This window comes from Bubalus kerabau, chromosome 13 (genome assembly GCF_029407905.1).
Source record: "Bubalus kerabau isolate K-KA32 ecotype Philippines breed swamp buffalo chromosome 13, PCC_UOA_SB_1v2, whole genome shotgun sequence".
In the NCBI taxonomy this organism is placed as follows: domain Eukaryota; kingdom Metazoa; phylum Chordata; class Mammalia; order Artiodactyla; family Bovidae; genus Bubalus; species Bubalus kerabau.
This window is the reverse complement of record NC_073636.1, coordinates 11,649,177-11,667,085: the sequence shown is the minus strand read 5'-3', so window position 1 is coordinate 11,667,085 and position 17,909 is coordinate 11,649,177. Positions and strand designations below refer to the sequence as shown.

General features: G+C 39.0%; 1 protein-coding gene across 1 annotated transcript in view; it reads right to left on the bottom strand.

The window, feature by feature from the left end:
* Positions 1-17,909, bottom strand: part of LOC129626158 (ankyrin repeat domain-containing protein 26-like) — an 87,699-nt gene that overhangs the window by 36,556 nt on the left and 33,234 nt on the right. Inside the window, exons 11-16 of the mRNA XM_055545365.1 lie at positions 17,648-17,709; positions 16,281-16,368; positions 13,663-13,691; positions 13,496-13,568; positions 7,674-7,799; positions 7,248-7,438 (exon numbers count right to left, since the gene is read on the bottom strand). Coding sequence (XP_055401340.1) covers positions 7,248-7,438; positions 7,674-7,799; positions 13,496-13,568; positions 13,663-13,691; positions 16,281-16,368; positions 17,648-17,709 — 569 coding nt within the window. The remainder of the gene's footprint in view (positions 1-7,247; positions 7,439-7,673; positions 7,800-13,495; positions 13,569-13,662; positions 13,692-16,280; positions 16,369-17,647; positions 17,710-17,909) is intronic.

Sequence of the window (17,909 nt, the reverse complement as noted above, 5' to 3'; positions counted from 1 at the left end):
TTTTTTTGTCTTACACAAAAGAGCAAGCAAGTTTAAAAACCTACTACTGAAGAAAGAAAAATCTCACAGCATCTCAAACCTCCATTCTTTCCTTTGGAGATAAACACTTGATTTTTTTTTTTTTTTCTTTTTTTGCTGAGGGTTTATACTACCTATGGGCTTCCCTGGTGGCTCAGATTTTAAAGAATCTGCTTTCAATGCAGGAGACCTGGCTTCGATCCCTGGGTTGGGAAGATCCCGTGGAGAAGGGAACAGCTATCCTCTCCAATGATATTCTGGCCTGAAGAAATCCATGGACAGGTGAGCCTGCCCAGCTACAGTCCATGGGGTCGCCAAGAGTCAGACATGACTGACCAACTCTCACACACACATATACTACCTATGTGATAAAATCACACATATCAAAACTTACTACATTTTAGTAAACAACATCATGAAGAGGTCTCTCTCAAAAGAGACATCTGAAAGTGGTGATTAAGGCATATGTGGGAGCGCATGTATTTGTTATTAAAAACATCCTGGCCATGTTGGATATCTAAGTGCCCAGGGACTGAGGAAAGCAGAAAAGATCACACATATTCAACCACAATGAAGAGATTAGAGGGAACACGTGTTTATGTCCCTTCTCTCAGTCACTGCTTTCTTCCCATTCCGTGGAAATGCAACTTATATTTAATCCAACAAAATTAAAAAAAAAAAAAAACACTGCAAAACCCTCGTTGATCATACTCCTTAAACACTTTCCTTGGTGCTTATTCTGGCTCCGAAGGTTACATGGTATACAGCTAAATGAGTTTCCCAGTCCATATGAAAGACTGACAGAGACAGAATTTGATTGATTGAAGGACAAAAGCCATGAAAACAGTTTCCTGAATTCCTATTATTTGGATGGCAGAAATAATCTATTTCTACACAATTACCTATTTAGATGACCCCACTTTATCCATAAGTAGAAAATCAAAATCGACCAGATCATCCAGAAAGGGAAAAACCAAAGCAAGAGCAAACGAATGTCTACCTCTTTTGGAAGCTGAATGTTCTCTTTTTCCAAAGCTAACAACACTACTTGTAACATGTCTATTGCATTCTTAAACCTCTGCATATCCTTCTGTAATTCTTCATTCAGATACACTTTGGATTCTCTGTGACTATTTGGTGGAGAAGAATTCCCATTTTCTAAATCGGGCTCCATGCTTTCATCCTCACTAGTACTGCAATTATCTGCATGCAGTAGCTTCTGGAACCAGTCCTGTATTGGTCTGCTTTTCTTATCAGTATTTTTAACGACAGCAGGAGTACCGTGACTTTTTATTTGAATTACGTGTTTCATCTTACCGGAGCAGACAAGCCACAGACTAGACCGACGTGTCTGTCCGATGTCTGTTTTCCGACTAGTGGGATTTTGCCTCATATTGTCTGACATTTACATATCAAACTCTTGGTCTTCTTTCACTTCAAATGTAACTACCTGGTCTCCTACTTTTTTATTTTCTGCATCATTATACAAACTCTCCTCATTTTTGGTAAACACATGTTCAATATCTAGTTTATCACTTTCAAGGTCTATTTTATTTTCACTGAAACAAAGCTTTGAAGATGACTGACAAGCATATCCTGGGGACCCATAGTTTATTCAAGGAAAAAACATTTTCAAGACTGGGTTCTTTTTGTTCAGGACATACTTGGAATACTAGATTCTTTACTGTCTGAGCCACCAGGGAAGCCCAACAATACTGGAGTGGGTACCCTATCCCTTCTCCAGGGAAATTTCCCGACCCAGGAATTGAACTGGGGTCTCCTGCATTGCAGGCAGATTCTTTACCAGCTGAGCTACCCAGGAAGCCCCTACATTCAGTTATATTATGTTCTAATATCCACCAAAGAAAGTGGATAAAGCATTTTTAGTAATATCTACTGATTTCCCACCCTGAAATGAAATAAATTAGAACATTATTATTTGTACCCTAAAAACAAAGGTCCAGTCTAGAAGGTTCGATTCTCTTAATAGGCAACTGGGTTGATTCTATGACCCTACTCTCTCCCTGAATGTTCATCCCAAGTCAGTTATGCCGAGATCACAGGCAGAATGAATCTTTCATCTTGGCATCAGTGGCTGGCAATTTCAACGGAAAACCTTGAGCCACTGGGAATGATTTCTCTTTACATGTATCTAGGTCAGGGGCTGTCATATTCATAATTTCAACTGCTTAATCTTATGATTCAGTATTTGATATCACCTTCTTAATCATGTAATGAAGTTATAAAAATGGAAGAAGTAAACAAGTCAGGAAATTTTTTTCCCTCAATTCCAAAGACGAACTATAAATTATAATAGATTCTAACAGTATTTTAAGTTGTATAATTAAAGTGCTATAAAAACTATTAAATTATTATCTATCAATTCTAAAAAGGTAATTTTGTGTTTTTTTGTTTGTTTTAAATTTTATTTTATTTTTAAACTTTACATAATTGTATTAGTTTTGCCAAATATCAAAATGAATCTGCCACAGGTATACATGTGTTCCCCATCCTGAACCCTCCTCCCTCCTCCCTCCCCATACCATCCCTCTGGGTCTTCCCAGTGCACTAGCCCCCAGCATCCAGTATCGTGCATCGAACCTGGCCTGGCAACTCGTTTCATACATGATATTTTACATGTTTCAATGCCATTCTCCCAAATCTTCCCACCCTCTCCCTCTCCCACAGACTCCATAAGACTGTTCTATACATCAGTGTCTCTTTTGCTGTCTCGTACACAGGGTTATTGTTACCATCTTTCTAAATTCCATATATATGCGTTAGTATACTGTATTGGTGTTTTTCCTTCTGGCTTACTTCACTCTGTATAATAGGCTCCAGTTTCATCCACCTCATTAGAACTGATTCAAATGTATTCTTTTTAATGGCTGAGTACTACTCCATTGTGTATATGTACCTCTGCTTTCTTATCCATTCATCTGCTGATGGACATCTAGGTTGCTTCCATGTCCTGGCTATTATAAACAGTGCTGCGATGAACACTGGGGTACACGTGTCTCTTTCTCTTCTGGTTTCCTCAGTGTGTATGCCCAGCAGTGGGATTGCTGGATCATAAGGCAGTTCTATTTCCAGTTTTTTAAGGAATCTCCACACTGTTCTCCATAGTGGCTGTACTAGTTTGCATTCCCACCAACAGTGTAAGAGGGTTCCCTTTTCTCCACACCCTCTCCAGCATTTATTGCTTGTAGACTTTTGGATTGCAGCCATTCTGGCTGGTGTGAAATGGTACCTCATAGTGGTTTTGATTTGCATTTCTTTGGTAATGAGTGATGTTGAGCATCTTTTCATGTGTTTGTTAGCCATCTGTATGTCTTCTTTGGAGAAATGTCTATTTAGTTCTTTGGCCCATTTTCTGATTGGGTCATTTATTTTTCTGGAGTTGAGCTGTAGGAGTTGCTTGTATATTCTCGAGATTAGTTGTTTGTCAGTTGCTTCATTTGCTATTATCTTCTCCCATTCTGAAGGCTGTCTTTTCACCTTGCTAATAGTTTCCTCTCATGTGCAGAAGCTTTTAAGGTTAATTAGGTCCCATTTGTTTATTTTTGCTTTTATTTCCAATATTCTGGGAGGTGGGTCATAGAGGATCCTGCTGTGATGTATGTCGGAGAGTGTTTTGCCTATGTTCTCTTCTAGGAGTTTTATAGTTTCTGGTCTTACGTTGAGATCTTTAATCCATTTTGAGTTTATTTTTGTGTATGGTGTTAGAAAGTGCTCTAGTTTCATTCTTTTTTAAGTGGTTGACCAGATTTCCCAGCACCACTTGTTAAAGAGATTGTCTTTAATCCATTGTATATTCTTGCCTCCTTTGTCAAAGATAAGGTGTCCATATGTGCGTGGATTTATCTCTGGGCTTTCTATTTTGTTCCATTGATCTATATTTCTGTCTTTGTGCCAGTACCATACTGTCTTGATAACTGTGGCTTTGTAGTAGAGCCTGAAGTCAGGTAGGTTGATTCCTCCAGTTCCATTCTTCTTTCTCAAGATCGCTTTGGCTATTCGAGGTTTTTTGTATTTCCATACAAATTGTGAAATTATTTGTTCTAGCTCTGTGAAGAATGCTGTTGGTAGCTTGATAGGGATTGCATTGAATCTATAAATTGCTTTGGGTAGTATACTCATTTTCACTATATTGATTCTTCCAATCCATGAACATGCTATATTTCTCCATCTGTAAGTGTCCTCTTTGATTTCTTTCACCAGTGTTGTAGAGTTTTCTATATATAGGTCTTTAGTTTCTTTAGGTAGATATATTCCTAAGTATTTTATTCTTTCCGTTGCAAGGGTGAATGCAATTGTTTCCTTAATTTCTCTTTCTGTTTTCTCATTATTAGTGTATAGGAATGCAAGGGATTTCTGTGTGTTGATTTTATATCCTGCAACTTTACTATAGTCATTGATTAGTTCTAGTAATTTTCTGGTGGAGTCTTTAGGGTTTTCTGTGTAGAGGATCATGTCATCTGCAAATAGTGAGAGTTTTACTTCTTCTTTTCCAATTTGGATTCCTTTTATTTCTTTTTCTGTTCTGATTGCTGTGGCCAAAACTTCCAAAACTATGTTGAATAGTAATGGTGAAAGTGGGCACCCTTGTCTTGTTCCTGACTTTAGAGGAAATGCTTTCAATTTTTCACCATTGAGGATAATGTTTGCTGTGGGTTTGTCATATATAGCTTTGATTATGTTGAGGTATGTTCCTTCTACTCATGCTTTCTGGAGAGTTTTGATCATAAATGGATGTTGAATTTTGTCAAAGGCTTTCTCTGCATCTATTGAGATAATCATATGGTTTTTATTTTTCAATTTGTTAATGTGGTGTATTACATTGATTGATTTGCGGATATTGAAGAATCCTTGCATCCCTGGGATAAAGCCCACTTGGTCATGGTGTATGATCTTTTTAATGTGTTGTTGGATTCTGATTGCTAGAATTTTGTTAAGGATTTTTGCATCTATGTTCATCAGTGATATTGGCCTGTAGTTTTCTTTTTTTGTGGGATCTTTGTCAGGTTTTGGTATTAGGGTGATGGTGGCCTCATAGAATGAGTTTGGAAGTTTACCTTCCTCTGCAATTTTATGGAAGAGCTTGAGCAGGATAGGTGTTAACTCTTCTCTAAATTTTTGGTAGAATTCAGCTGTGAAGCTGTCTGGACCTGGGCTTTTGTTTGCTGGAAGATTTTTGATTACAGTTTCAATTTCTGTGCTTGTGATGGATCTGTTAAGATTTTCTATTTCTTCCTGGTCCAGTTTTGGAAAGTTGTACTTTTCTAAGAATTTGTCCATTTCTTCCACGTTGTCCATTTTATTGGCATATAATTGTTGATAGTAGTCTCTTATGATCCTTTGTATTTCTGTGTTGTCTGTTGTGATCTCTCCATTTTCGTTTCTAATTTTATTGATTTGATTTTTCTCCCTTTGTTTCTTGATGAGTCTGGCTAATGATATGTCAATTTTATTTATCCTTTCAAAGAACCAGCTTTTGGTTTTGTTGATTTTTGCTATGGTCTCTTTTGTTTCTTTTGCATTTATTTCTGCTCTAAATTTTAAGATTTCTTTCCTTCTACTAACACTGGGGTTCTCCATTTCTTCCTTTTCTAGTTGCTTTAGGTGTAGAGTTAGGTTATTTATTTGACTCTTTTCTTGTTTCTTGAGGTATGCCTGTATTGCTATGAACTTTCCCCTTAGGACTGCTTTTACCGTGTCCCACAGGTTTTGGGTTGTTGTGTTTTCATTTTCATTTGTTTCTATGCAAATTTTGATTTCTTTTTTGATTTCTTCTGTGATTTGTTGGTTATTCAGCAGTGTGTTGTTCAGCCTCCATATGTTGGAATTTTTAATAGTTTTTCTCCTGTAATTGAGATCTAATCTTACTGCATTGTGGTCAGAAAAGATGCTTGGAATTAAAAAGGTAATTTTGAAAGGCAATTTTATTTGTTATGGACTCTGTTACACACTGTATTGTGTTGCTGAAGCATAGAAAATGGTATTAAACCAGAAATTTAAATTTATAGTTTTACTTACCTGTGTATGGTTATTTTCATCTCCATCAGGTTTTTCTTGTTCTCCCTCCAATATCACTTCCAAGTCTAGTTCTCCTGACAAATCTGCATGTTTAGTTAAAATTACTTAGAATATTTAGATAAAAGACATAATCTTTATTTAAAACACAGATTTAAAACATTGTATCAAATGACAGCTTAAGTCGATATTTGTCTTCAGATGAATATTTACTTCTTTAAGAAATACTTCCAATGATCAAAAACTTCAACAAACCATTTGGGAAACACCAGATGTCACCAGGATACAGACACACAAACACCTCAAAGGTTCATTCATGAATTCATCCAAGCATCAGTGAAAAAAACAATCAGACACTAAACAAAATTTCAAAATACAGGACAGACATATAAAGTTACAGTATATTCTCTTCTCTACTTCATCACAGTACCTTTTTAACAACACGCCAAGCTTCAACTGCATTATTATTCTTAGTTTACAAAATTCCTCTTACTTTTTATGCTTTTATCAATTCCTTCATCTGAAATGCTTCCCTGTACTCTTCTGACAAATTACTTTTCATCTCTTAAGACTCAACCTGCTTTGTGAAGTTGCCCTTGATTACAGCTATCTTTCCCCTGATAAAGAGGTATCCCTTTCCTTGTAGCTACCTTGGTACTTTGTAGATTTTTCTAGTGTACCTTTCTAGACTTCTCTAGTGATAGATATAGATCTGAGCTGTAAATTATTTCTTCACATGTCTATCCTCTTGGCTTTTAGACTGCAGAGGACAAGCTGTAAAAAATCACCTTAGTATAAATATTCTTTATTTTTTTCAATAATTACTTGTCTACCTAGGTCTCACAAAGAGTCCCAGAGTTCTAAATATAATCCTGCTACCCACCCTCAGATGTATGCTAAATACTAGCCTAAACGAACTTGCTTCCTCCAAACTCTGTTATTTATTATATTACTATGGTCAGAGGGAGAATGCAAGCACTTTGCTAAGAGATATTGTTTGGCTGCAGGTTGCATAAAAGGAGTCAGCACAAGGTAGATTTTGCCACAAAATCTAATCCAGAACTGTCAGAAGGGCGGTAAGGCTGTGCCCAGGTGGTGCATGGCTGAGTGCCCTGGGCTTCTGCATTACCTTCTTTGCTTCCTCTGTTTCCTGGCAGCGGGGACTGGCACGGGTGATGGGGCATGGAATTCCCTACCAGAAACACTGCTGCATTTTTCATCTTTTCTTTATCTGTTACAGTCTTCTGTCCGAGTTCTGTGGGTGCCGATTGATTTTTGGTCACTGATTGGAACGCCAACGGACGCTGATCATCACCTTTCAAATGCCTGGCTCTTTGACAAGTCTCACTATTGAGGCTCAAACTAGTCGAATCCCAATCTGAAAAATCTGAAAACAAAGTTTCCATTTATCAGGATCTGAGTAAGAATACAACTCTGACTACCTCGTACAAAGTCTTTCTTCAGAGAATCAGTTCCACGTCCCCCTTCCCCTCAAACTCACTACTCCTTCAGAGGTGACTCTATCTTACATGTCACTGTCATTCACGAAGAGACATTAACTAACATGTCTCATTTCTTCTACTTTTTATGTTCTAGTATTACTTTGATTCGATCTTTATTACCTTCTTTGCTTCCTCTGTTTCCTGGCAGCGGGGACTGGCACGGGTGATGGGGCATGGAATTCCCTACAAGAAACACTGCTGCATTTTTCATCTTTTCTTTATCTGCTACGGTCTTCTGTCCGAGTTCTGTGGGTGCCAATTGGTTTTTGGTCATTGATTGGGACGCCAACGGACGCTGATCATCACCTTTCAAATGCCTGGCTCTTTGACAAATCTCACTATTGAAGCTCAAACTAGTCGAATCCCAATCTGAAAAATCTGAAAACAAAGTCTCCATTTATCAGGATCTGAGTAAGAATACAACTCTGTCTACCTGTATTTCATAAGAACTTTATTATTATTTTCCTTCAACATACAAATATTTTATTAACAAAATTCATCTCTATTTTACATTTAATTTTGCATGATAATATTGTGTGTTCTAGAGACCATGGTTTTAAAAACACTTTTAATGAGTGGTACTACTTTCATTAATGGTAGAAACCTAGACAACACATTAAAAAGCAAAGACATCACTTTGCTGACAAAGGTCCGTACAGGCAAAGCTCTGGTTTTTTCAGTAGTCGCATGTGACAGTTGGACCACAAAGAAGACTGAGCACCAAAGAATTGATGCTTTCAAATTGTGCTGGAGAGACTCTTGAGAGTCCCCTGGACAGCAAAGAGATCAAACCAGTCAATCCTAAGGGAGATCAACCCTGAATATTCATTGGAAGGACTGATGCTGAAGCTGAAGCTTCAATACTTGGCACACCTGATGTGAACAGCTGGCTCACCGGAAAAGCACCTGATGCTGGGAAAGACTGAGGGCAGGATGAGAAGGGGAGGGCAAGAAGAGAAGGGGGCGGCAGAGGATAAGATGGTTGGACAGCATCGCTGATTCAATGGACATGAACTTGGGTGAACTCCGGGAGATGGTGAGGGACAGAGAGGCCTGGCTGCAGTCCATGGGGTCACAAAGAGTTGGGCACGACTTAGCGACTGAATACCACCACCATCAACAACTACTTTAATTTCAATGAGACAGTCTTTCCTCAATGTAGAAATATCTTCAGAACTCATTTTTAAAGCCTTGGATAAACATCATAACCTGGAGAAGGAAATGGCAACCCACTCCAGTATTCTTGCCTCTTGCCTGGAAAATCTCTTGGACAGAGGATCCTGGCGGGCTATAGTCCATGAGGTTGCAGTGGTTGAACACAACTTAGCGACTAAACAAAAATATCATAAACTTCTATAAGAAATGATAGCCTGGTGTGTGACTAATTGTTTCCATGTGAAAACAGGTAAGTCTAGGACCACACTGGATCCAAAGAGCACAGAGGGAAGACAGGAATGAATACACCACAAAAAACTAAAACGGTCAGATCTAAATTTCTTAAGAGAAGTCAAAGAAACAAGCAAGAAATGTAAAAGTGAAACTTAAAACCCTGGGTCAACACAAGGGCCCCTTTATCATTTTACATCCAACCACTTCAATGTTTTAAAACAGTGGTTCTCAAGTGTCCCCTCAGAATTGCTGAAGTCCAGAGACCCATCGAGTCAGGGGGTCCAAGAGGTCAGAACTATTTTCACAACAACAGTAAACATTACTTCCATTCTCATTCTACTCTGAGGGCACAGTGGAGTTCTTCAGAGACACAATATGTGATATCATAACACTAAGACTAATGGAATTAGCAACTATGATTGTGTGTGCTTGTATTTTAAGTTTTTCAGTTTTATTTTCCAATATAGTGAACAACAATAGACTTAAACAAAGTTCCTTGGAATTTTCAATAATCTTTAGAAGTATAAAAGGATCCTAAAGCCAAAAACTTTCAGAATCACTGTTTTTTTTTTTAAGTGTTATTTTTGAAATTGCTTTTTTTTAAAATTTTATTTTATTTTTAAACTTTACATAACTGTATTAGTTTTGCCAAATATCAAAATGAATCCACCACAGGTATATATGTGTTCCCCATCCTGAACCCTCCTCCCTCCTCCCTCCCCATTCCATCCCTCTGGGTCGTCCCAGTGCACCAGCCCCAAGCATCCAGTATCGTGCATCGAACCTGGACTGGCAACTCATTTCATACATGATATTTTACATGTTTCAATGCCATTCTCCCAAATCTTCCCACCCTCTCCCTCTCTCACAGAGTCCATAAGACTGTTCTATACATCAGTGTCTCTTTTGCTGTCTCGTACACAGGGTTATTGTTACCATCTTTCTAAATTCCATATATATGCGTTAGTATACTGTATTGGTGTTTCTCTTTCTGGCTTACTTCACTCTGTATAATAGGCTCCAGTTTCATCCACCTCATTAGAACTGATTCAAATGTATTCTTTTTAATGGCTGAGTACTACTCCATTGTGTATATGTACCTCTGCTTTCTTATCCATTCATCTGCTGATGGACATCTAGGTTGCTTCCATGTCCTGGCTATTATAAACAGTGCTGCGATGAACACTGGGGTACACGTGTCTCTTTCTCTTCTGGTTTCCTCAGTGTGTATGCCCAGCAGTGGGATTGCTGGATCATAAGGCAGTTCTATTTCCAGTTTTTTAAGGAATCTCCACACTGTTCTCCATAGTGGCTGTACTAGTTTGCATTCCCACCAACAGTGTAAGAGGGTTCCCTTTTCTCCACACCCTCTCCAGCATTTATTGCTTGTAGACTTTTGTTTGTTTGTTTGTTTTTTAGTTTTCTTTTTTTTTAAATTTTATTTTATTTTTAAACTATACATAACTGTATTAGTTTTGCCAAGTATCAAAATGAATCCGCCACAGGTATACATGTGTTCCCCATCCTGAACCCTCCTCCCTCCTCCCTCCCCATTCCATCCCTCTGGGTCGTCCCAGTGCACTAGCCCCAAGCATCCAGTATCGTGCATCGAACCTGGACTGGCAACTCGTTTCATACATGATATTTTACATGTTTCAATGCCATTCTCCCAAATCTTCCCGCCCTCTCCCTCTCCAACAGAGTCCATAAGACTGTTCTATACATCAGTGTCTCTTTTGCTGTCTTGTACACAGGGTTATTGTTACCATCTTTCTAAATTCCATATATATGCGTTAGTATACTGTATTGGTGTTTCTCTTTCTGGCTTACTTCACTCTGTATAATAGGCTCCAGTTTCATCCACCTCATTAGAACTGATGCAAATGTATTCTTTTTAATGGCTGAGTAATACTCCATTGTATATATGTACCATAGCTTTCTTATCCATTCATCTGCTGATGGACATCTAGGTTGCTTCCATGTCCTGGCTATTATAAACAGTGCTGCAATGAACATTGGGGTACACGTGTCTCTTTCCCTTCTGGTTTCCTCAGTGTGTATGCCCAGCAGTGGGATTGCTGGATCATAAGGCAGGTCTATTTCCAGTTTTTTAAGGAATCTCCACACTGTTCTCCATAGTGGCTGTACTAGTTTGCATTCCCACCAACAGTGGAAGAGGGTTCCCTTTTCTCCACACCCTCTCCAGCATTTATTACTTGTAGACTTTTGGATCGCAGCCGTTCTGACTGGTATGAAATGGTACCTCATAGTGGTTTTGATTTGCATTTCTCTGATAATGAGTGATGTTGAGCATCTTTTCATGTGTTTGTTAGCCATCTGTATGTCTTCTTTGGAGAAATGTCTATTTAGTTCTTTGGCCCATTTTCTGATTGGGTCATTTATTTTTCTGGAGTTGAGCTGTAGGAGTTGCTTGTATATTCTCGAGATTAGTTGTTTGTCAGTTGCTTCATTTGCTATTATCTTCTCCCATTCTGAAGGCTGCCTTTTCACCTTGCTAATAGTTTCCTTTGATGTGCAGAAGCTTTTAATAAAATCACTGTTTTAAAACATTATGTCTATCGAATCTAAGGTATGATTACTTCCCCTACTTCTAATAATCAAAGATACCACACACACACACACACAGTCTGCTAATCAAAACATTTGATCGGCCTACATTCACCTGTGTATCGACACTAAAATGAAATAATTATAAGCAGAACTACAACTGATATTAGCAAGTGAAGCTTTACTCTAGGTAAAGGTCAGAGATCAATTAAGCATTTTTGGACACTGGAAAAATCTTCAATTCTGTTCAGTGGCTCAGTCCTGTCCGACTCTTTGTGACCGCATGAATTGCAGCATGCCAGGCCTCCCTGTCCATCACCAACTCCCGGAGTTCACTCAGACTCATGTCCATCGAGTCAGTGATGCCATCCAGCCATCTCATCCTCTGTCATCCCCTTCTCCTCCTGCCCCCAATCCCTCCCAGCATCCAAGTCTTTTCCAATGAGTCAACTCTTCACATGAGGTGGCCAAAGTACTGGAGTTTCAGCTTTAGCATCATTCCTTCCAAAGAAATCCCAGGGCTGATCTCCTTCAGAATGGACTGGTTGGATCTCCTTGCAGTCCAAGGGACTCTCAATAGTCTTCTCCAACACCACAGTTCAAAAGCATCAATTCTTCAGTGCTCAGTTTTCTTCACAGTCCAAATCTCACATCCATACATGACCACTGGAAAAACCATAGCCTTGACTAGATGGACCTTTTTTGGCAAAGTAATCTCTGCTTTTCAATACGCTATGTAGGTTGGTCATAACTTTCCTTCCAAGGAGTAAGTGTCTTTTAATTTCATGGCTGAAAACACCATCTGCAGTGATTTTGGAGCCCCCAAAAATAAAGTCTGACAATGTTTCTACTGTTTCCCCATCTATTTGCCATGAAGTGATGGGACCGGATGCCATGATCTTAGTTTGCTGAATGTTGAGCTTTAAGCCAACTTTTTCAGTCTCCTCTTTCACTTTCATCAAGAGGCTTTTTAGTTCCTCTTCACTTTCTGCCATAAGGGTGGTGTCATCTGCATATCCGAGGTTATTGATATTTCTCCCAGCAATCTTGATTCCAGCTTGTGCTTCTTCCAGCCCAGCGTTTCTCATGATGTACTCTGCCTATAAGTTAAATAAGCAGGGTGACAATATACAGCCTTGGCATACTCCTTTTCCTATTAGGAACAAGTCTGTTGTTCCATGTCCAGTTCTAACTGTTGCTTCCTGACCTGCATACAGGTTTTTCAAGAGGTAGGTCAGGTGGTCTGGTATTCCCATCTCTTTCAGAATTTTCCACAGTTTATTGTGATCCACACAGTCAAAGGCTTTGGCATAGTCAATAAAGCAGAAATAGATGTTTTTCTGGAACTCTCTTGCTTTTTCGATGATCCAGCGGATATTGGCAATTTGATCTCTGGTTCCTCTGCCTTTTCTAAACCCAGCTTGAACATCTGGAAGTTCACGGTTCACATACTGCTGAAGCCTGGCTCGGAGAATTTTGAGCATTACTTTACTAGCGTATGAGATGAGTGCAATTGTGTGGTAGTTTGAACATTCTTTGGCATTGCCTTTCTTTGGGATTGGAATGAAAACTGACCTTTTCCAGTCCTATGGCCATTGCCGAGTTTTCCAAATCTGCTGAAAAATCTTAGGGTCTAATAATTAATCTCTGAGAATTCCTGAGAATACGGAGATTCCAAACTGAGAACTTAAGGGTATTGAAACATATACAGAAACATCTTGAGTTCAAGCTTACATTTTAAACATTTCTTGTTCATATGCTTGTAAATATCTTTTTTTTCAAAACATGGATACCAACAATAACATTTGCCTTATGTATGTCCAGTTCTTCAACTAAATTTGCAAAAAGAAGTCAGGAGTACGAAGAGCTAGCATTTCAAATATTTCAGTGTCCCTCCTTCCAGAAGGGACTTCCCTGATGGCTCGATGGTAAAGCATCTGCCAGCAATGCAGCAGCCAGAGTTAAGTGTGTATTGCAAAATTTACCTGAATTAGATGTTTGTGGTTTCTTCATTCCGACTGTTTTATTAGGAACAGAATCTTTCACTCTGACTGCAGGCTGAATTGGTTTGGAAACAAGTTGATTAATAAATAATGTACATATGATACAATCCACAGTTCATAATTCAAGATAAAAGTATACGTGTTTGTACCTTCACATTAGGACATTTCTCAGGAGAAGCTAAAAGGCAAAAGGGACACAGAGTTAATTACATGTAAACATGAAAGCCAGCTGTACATCCAGGCAGAGTTAGTACCGAGCAGAATCCTCGTGCTCAGCCTTGACATTGAATACATTCTGTTTCAGTGTCTTGTTTTTAGGGGGATGTTAGGACACAGGCAAGACAGACATAGGAATCCATTATAGATAGTGAAGAAAAAACAGGAATACAGGTTTACCAAAACATGCAGTAAGATTCCAAAAGTAACATCATGTTTTCAATGACTTCAGAAAATATTAAAGAGTACATAGACCAATGTGAATGTGCTGACTGATGAGGAGAAAATTAATCTTAATCAGAGGAGCAAATCATGACCCCAAGAAGATAAACGTGCAAGCTGATGGTAAAATGCACCAGTATATCTTGAATGCAATATAGCAGTAACATTTCCACCATTATACTGCAAGTATTTAACATGTTCTTCAACCTGTCCAGTCATTTAAGAAGTGCACAGTTGGGATGACAGTTCAGCTGAATGTATAATTCATTTCTCATCAGAGAAAGAGTAATGAACTGATTAGCTCGAATATACACTTGTAGAAAAATGGTTCATAAAAATATTCATTTTTTTCCCATACCCATGTGGGCTACTGGTATGCCTGCACGTCTTGGCTCCTCTAGTTTAGTCATCTTAAAATTTCTCGATCCATTCACGCAAGAAGGCATGTAAGACACACTTACAAAATAATGTACAATAAATTCTCAACATTGAAATACAATGATCAAAAAGGAAATAATAAATTTAATTGCCACAGAATTATTAGATGTTAAAAATCTTGCATGTTTTAAAATCAGTGTAGTATTTATTGAAAATAACAATTCTAGCATTTAGGGAATGAACCCTATCGATCTGTTTTGTTTCAAAACTTAGTTTGGTTGGGTACATCATGCTAATGCTTCAAAGGATTTCTGTGAAACCACTGTCAGAAACTCAGTTATCTTAAAAATAAAGTCAATCCCTCCATATTCAAATTAATCTAATTTGAATAACAAATACCAGTACAACATATGTCTTTGATGTCTATAGTTACTTGGAGTAGCTGGGATTGTCCCTACTTCTAGCACCCCCTCCTGCCTCCCGTATTATCGGGAACAACAATGATCTTATCTCTTTTCAGGGTAAATACACTGAAGCCATCCAGATGGAGTTCTCTCAAGTGTCCTCATCGACTCCAGACTCACCTCCCTAAAGCCTTACTTTCCTCCCTTTGTCCTTTCACTAGAGTCTTCCCTCTATAAAGGGTAATCTCTGGATCCGTGGTCTGAATTCTTCCCCCTTTACATTCTTTCTATGGATCATCCCCAGCATTTCTTTTCCTTCTTTGCTCAGCAATGGTATCTTACACCTATAATTGCTACTTCGACTCTTTGCTTCCCTCTGGCTATAAACATGCTCAGAAAGAAAAACAACATAATGCTTTCCCTTGATCCTGTTATGTCCTGCACTAGCCAATGCTCTTCTTCCAGATTTCTCTAAATGCAAGGCTACACCCTTGCTACTCGGAGAGCTTGTTAGAAACGCAGAATCTCAGACCTCGTGCTCAGCATGTGCACTTCCCACAAGGTCCCCAGGCGACTAATGAAAATTTGAGAAACTATTTGGTCTATACGGAGTCTGCTTCTACATTACTTCAACTTAATTTATTCTCCTGAAATCTTAGCCTCAACTTCCTCACTCTAACACTTCCCCCCCTCCCAAACTGAAACTGCATTACAAGTTGGAAACTTTCCAGTGGACTCTCTATCAGGCTGTAGGTTCCTTGAGCGCCCTGTTGTGCCCCCACTCTCTCCTTCTTTCCAGCTCTCTTGTTTTGTCCCATGTGACACCATGCTGGAAAGCAGCAACACTTCATATGACACCAATTTGCACACATTTACAGCTGAGCACCTGTGCCCACGCTCCCCCAGAGGATGACAGAGTGCTCTGCACACCCAGGGACCACAGTTCTGAACATCTTCCTAACAACGAGTAAACAAGAAGAGGGGAGAACTTTGCTGTTCTTCTCTGACAAGTTTTGGTGCTGGAAGCTCACTTCAAATTCATCGTCCATGTCAAATACTCTCCCTTTATCTAGAGACTTTCATTACTTATTGCCCCCTTCCCCCACAGACCTGTGCTTCCTTTCTTCATTTCCTCCCTGTACTCTCTGCCTCGCTCATCGTTCATTTCCTCTTTCCTCTTATTTCTCGGCCTTCTTTTGGTTGTAGAATATCTTGAGACAGAACTAATAATTTTTTCTCTTGTCCAGCATCACGTGGAATCTTAGTTCCCTGACCAGGGATCAAACCTCCACCCCTGCACTGGACAGTCTTAACATTTGGACCTCCAAGAAGTCCAGGAACTAATAATTTAGCTCCTTAAACTGGATTCTCAATTTAATCTGTGGCTGACACCTGATAAGATACACAATTTCCCTCCTCCTCTTGTCTTTTTCCTCACTACGGATCTGACAGATGTTTTGTTTGTTTGTTTGTTTTTGCCTGTTAGAATATTCCCATTTTAAATCAATGTTCTGTCAAATAACCTTTCTATAAAATACAGTTCTCACCTTCTACTTGTCCATTTAATGTATTTTTTCCTCTTTGATCTTCAGGTAAATGACACACAGAGTTCTGTGGAATGGTCTCAGAGATACTCTGTTAAAATGAATATTGAGTTCCATGAAGATTTCCTAATGTCTTTTTAAGAAAATACCCTACTTTTAAAAACTGCCTACATTTAACCCAGTTAAGACAGGTTTTGCCAAGATCTCACAGCTGCCAAATGACAGAACCTGGATGCTGACTTCATACACTGCTGGATCACCAGGTAGTGGCTGCCAGCAACGAAGACATCAGGCCCTTCCTATCTCCTTCCATAGCTGCCACCTTCAAACAGGGCATCATTACTTTATGTTACCTCAAGTACGGCTGCCATAAAGGTACTCTGCCCTGCTACTTAAGTTTAGTTGCTCACTCGTGTCCGACTCCTTGCGACACCACGGACTGTAGCCTGCCTAGCTCCTCCATCCATGGGATTTTCCAGGCAAGAGTACTGGAGTGGGTTGCCATTTCCTTCTCCAGGGGATTTTCCTGACCCAGGGATCGAACCTTGATCTAAACCGTAGGCAGATACTTGACCTTCTGAGGCACCAGGGAAGTCCCCCTGCTACTTAAACAATCCAAAATGGTTTGTACTTATTAAAACATTGCTAAAGCAAACTGCTGTTATTACAACCCCACATATTTATTGCTATTCCCCATGCTTTTGCCTCTCTTGAAATGTTTCTTCCAGATTAACCTGACAATCCAAACACAGTAACACTTTTAAGTTTCAAGCACTATCTTTCAAGGTCCAAGTGATAAAAACCACAATTCAACCTGTTTCTCTCTGACCCTCTCTAGCAGTTTTACACGTGCACATGTACCAAAGAAACATACATTTGGTTGGGAGATTGGGACTGACACATACACACTACACACTATTGTGTATGAAATAGATAACTAATGAGGACCAGCTGTATGGCACAGGGAATGCTACTCAATATTCTGCAATGGCCCATATGGGAAAAAGAATCTAAAAAAGAGGTGATACACACACACATGAAACAAAGAAACATTTGGCCATGGGCTGACCTGAAATAATGTTTCAGTTTTCAGATAAATGTAACTTCAGAACTCAAGCGGATTCCTTATGAGCTCTAAGCCTTGGTTTCTGTACTACACTTCACCTACTTCACTAGGTGAATCTTGCAAATGAACAACAGTGTACTAGGTGGTAGTATTTGGCACAGAATTATTTTATTCAATATAGGTTAAAAGTAAGAGAAGAGTTTTGATGGGGAAATGCAAAGGTGAGAGAGTCACAGCATCTCCCACTTTCATGTACTTACATTACTCAGGGCTTACATTTCAAAATAATAATAGAAGACAGTACCTCAGAAATCCTAGGTGATTCTGTATCTTTCTCTTCTCCCAATCCTATGGCTGACATCATGTCTGTAAAATGCAGTCACAGATGCATTAATGAGAACATTCACTACTATGAATTTTAAAGACATATGTAAGTCTCTCCCTATCCACAAATATTTCAATAAAATAAAGTAGTGGAAAAGAATTTCAGAGGGTTGAAGCATTTTCAGGAAGAAAAAGTTGGTAGTAAGTGGGACACTTCTGAAGAAAGAGAGCAAAAGAAATGT